General features: G+C 39.1%; 1 gene segment (V, D, J or C); it reads left to right on the top strand.

Annotated features, from left to right (window-relative positions):
* Positions 1 to 2,353: 2,353 nt before the first annotated feature.
* On the top strand, positions 2,354 to 2,764 carry LOC129457026 (T cell receptor alpha variable 38-1-like). The segment is given in 1 exon segment: positions 2,354 to 2,764. A coding segment is annotated over 1 exon segment (411 nt).
* Positions 2,765 to 3,508: the final 744 nt, after the last annotated feature.

The raw sequence follows: 3,508 nt of genomic DNA, 5'->3' as shown, positions 1-3,508 counted from the left end.
TAAGGCGGTGAAGGACTCTTTCTCTCTGAAGATCCAGGATGTGGATGTGACAGACTCTGCTGTGTACTACTGTGCTCTGCAGCCCACAGTGACAGGAAACACCAAAACTCTGAACAAAAACCTCTGGAGCAAAGACAACACAATCCTGCAGTAGCTCCACTAGAGGGAGACACTCTCTGTGAAGCTTCAGACTAAACACAGACGCAGCAAAGCCAACTGTCAGTGTGAGAATCTAAGCAGACTTCAGAAAGTTCACATGAGGATCACTCAGCTGTGTTTTGGACACATGTTTCCTTTAATGGCAGCACTGCTCCTGCTTTTGTTGAGTGGTAAGTCTTATTGAAACCTATGTTGACACTTTATTACATCCACTCAACACTTACTGAAGAGCAAGAAGCAGCAGGAAATATGTTCCTAACTTGTACATTCATTTGTTTTCATGTAGGAGTCAGATGTGAAGAGCTCACTGCTCTAAAGCCTGAGGTCTGTGCTCCAGAAGGCTCCTCTGTCTCTCTGGGATACTCTTATCACCAAGAACCAGGATACAATGATTATTTCTACTGGTACCGACAATATCCAGGAAAATCCCCAGAATTCCTGATTTCACATTCTGGAAATGGAATTTCAATAAAAGAGAATGTAAAAGGACTAATGGTTAAAATGAAAAGTCAGAACGTCTCTCTGCTCCTGTCCTCTGCTGCAGTGGGAGACTCTGCTGTGTACTACTGTGCTGTGGAGCCCACAGTGACAGGAAACACACAGACTCTGAACAAAAACCTCTGAGAGAAAACAGCAGTACTCCACACATCCACTAGAGGGAGACACTGTGTGCAGGTCTGTCTATTCTCTGCCAAACAAATGGCACATTGTGTTAAGAAAACAGTTGCAGAGGCTGCACTAAAAACATTAAAGCTGAGACAAAGATGAAAAATCTGAGGGACTGAAAAAGTACAAAATAATTCAAAGTCTTAATCAGCACATGGCAGATAAAGTTAAAATCACACCAACGTGTTTCAGCCCTTGGGTCTTCATCAGGACAAACTCGAGGTGACTGTCCCAGAGCAGATTTAAAATCATAGGTGTAGATCACATGATCAAAGTGGGCTGGCACACAGTCACCTGGTGCATCATGGGACATGTAGGCTGAGCCAAGTTTAGTTTAGTTTTTTAATCATACACACATTTATGTTCATATTTGTGTAAATAACAACTGCATAATAGAAAAAAAATAAAAAGTCCTAGAGACAAATGTTAAAAACATTTATGAAAATATGCTGTGTAAAAAAATAGACATTGATTTATAATTATTTACATACATTTAAAGCTCATGGTTTAATAAAATAAATCTGCCTCTCACTAAAAGCACTGACACAATATTAAGAAACAAAAGACATGAACAAACAATAGAAAAGTAAATAAAAACACAAAGACAGAAAACACACAGAGGAGCAGATGTCTGATTTCAGACACTGGTTCCTCATGTTTTATTTCATGTGATGTTTTCCTGAAGTGTTCTGTCAGCAGCAGGGTTAGAACATGTGTGTGTGGACCAGACGTTATGTTTGGTTGGACTGTTTAGTTTTTTATAATGACTGCTGGAGATAAAAACCAATAGGTCCTTTTCACCCTGATGCCTGACTAGGTCCAGTTTAGTCCAGTTGTGTTAATAGTGTATTTACACAGAGCTTCTATTTGCTTTTATTCACTTGTGTTATGCACAGTGAAAAGACCTGTCACTGTCCCACTGCTCTGCATTTAGTTTTGCAATGCACTCTGGTCCCATCCAGTGAAAAAAAAGCAAAAAAAGTACTGTATTATTGAATTGGTCAATGAACTATTGACCACCAAGAGCTTCAACTAATGGTTAAAGAAAAAAGTGGAAAACATGCATTCCTGCTCAGGACAGAAGTGCTTCTGACTTCATCCAAATGTAATGTGACTAATATATCAGCTTTAAGGGAAAATACCTGTAGAGACACACTGCTCACAGGACGAGACAAACTGCAGACGTATTCAAGAGTTAAACCTGCCACTTGTCACAACAAAGGTGCAGTTTAACAGTGTAAATCTGGAGATATTTTGGCACTATTTCAGACTGTTCAGTTTGTTGAGCCCAATATTTTCTTAAACATCTGTCCTTTTGTGGGACCTCCACATTTAAATCTCACAGTAAATATCCAGGAAATGTGTAAAACAAACTTATCTAACAAGAATCTGCATCTCTGAGACTTCTACAGTGAAGTGTGGGAGGAGCATATCCTCCAAAAAGGGCTGAGACTGAAGCAGAAAAGAAGCACAGAAGAGCACAAAGAGTGTCACCAACTTAAAGAAACACTTCTGAGGACTTTTTAAGATGGAGTCTGCCCTGTGTACACTGCTCTCAGCTCTGGTTGTGCTCCTGTGTTCTTCCCCAGAGTGTAAAGGAGAAGACACAGTGACCCAGACACAAGGAGACGCCTCTGTCCCTCAGGGACACACAGCCACAATACAGTGCACTTTTAAAACAACTTCCAACAGTGCAACTCTGTTCTGGTACAAGCAAGAAGGACGAGGAGCTCCAAAATACATGATGATGTTGGTTGGTGAAAGCAAAACAAAATCTCTAGAGTTTAACAAACCCAAGTTTGATGCTGAGCTGAACGTGAATTTGAAGACTCTTTCTCTGAAGATCCAGGATGTGGATGTGACAGACTCTGCTGTGTACTACTGTGCTCTGAGGCCCACAGTGACAGGAAACACCAAAACTCTGAACAAAAACCTCTGAGAGAAAACAGCAGCAGTACAGGAGCAGTACTCCTCACATCCACTCATTTATTTATTTTTTTGTGCATTTATTTAATGTGAGACAGACAAATAGTGAACATGTACAGTAGTGCCAAGTGGTGAGAATATAAACGGGCGAAAAAAATAAATAAATATAAAAATAATAATAAAAATGCATTAGGTGTGATTGGTGAAGGCCAGTTGTTAAGCTCAGCTGTTGCCTGACCCTGAGGAAGCAGCAAGCTGACCTCTGACCTGGTCAGGAGCCCGACAGCTCTTATATGTTGTTTAATTATATATATTTTTATATATTATTGAAATTCACAACATTAATAAAATATTACAAATTATATATTTATAAATAAATAAATACTATAAGTATCTCGAAAGTGTTTGTTTGACAAACTGATCAGAATAAGAGTCGGGCTTATAAAGGGTTTGAAATACTAATAGTGATGGTGAGAGTATATACTACAACATATTATTAATAATGAATTATGCAAAAATGAAGAGTGATCCAAGACATAAATATCTACACAAATCTACACAAAATGTAAAAGGTATTATCGATTGATTGAGGCTGATTTTCCTTTGTGATTTCAAGTTAATAAGAATTGTTTTCTTGGCTTTAATTAGAGCTACTAGGAGCAGTTTAGTTTGAGTTGGGGCTGGACTAAAATGTGTCTCGTAGTAGGCAGAGAGACGGCGAGTCCAAGAGGGAAAAGAGTGATTCTGTCACCTGTCT

Source organism: Periophthalmus magnuspinnatus, chromosome 17, assembly GCF_009829125.3.
Source record: "Periophthalmus magnuspinnatus isolate fPerMag1 chromosome 17, fPerMag1.2.pri, whole genome shotgun sequence".
Lineage (NCBI taxonomy): Eukaryota > Metazoa > Chordata > Actinopteri > Gobiiformes > Gobiidae > Periophthalmus > Periophthalmus magnuspinnatus.
The sequence above is the reverse complement of the archived record's forward strand: the minus strand, read 5'-3'. Positions and strand labels throughout refer to the sequence as shown.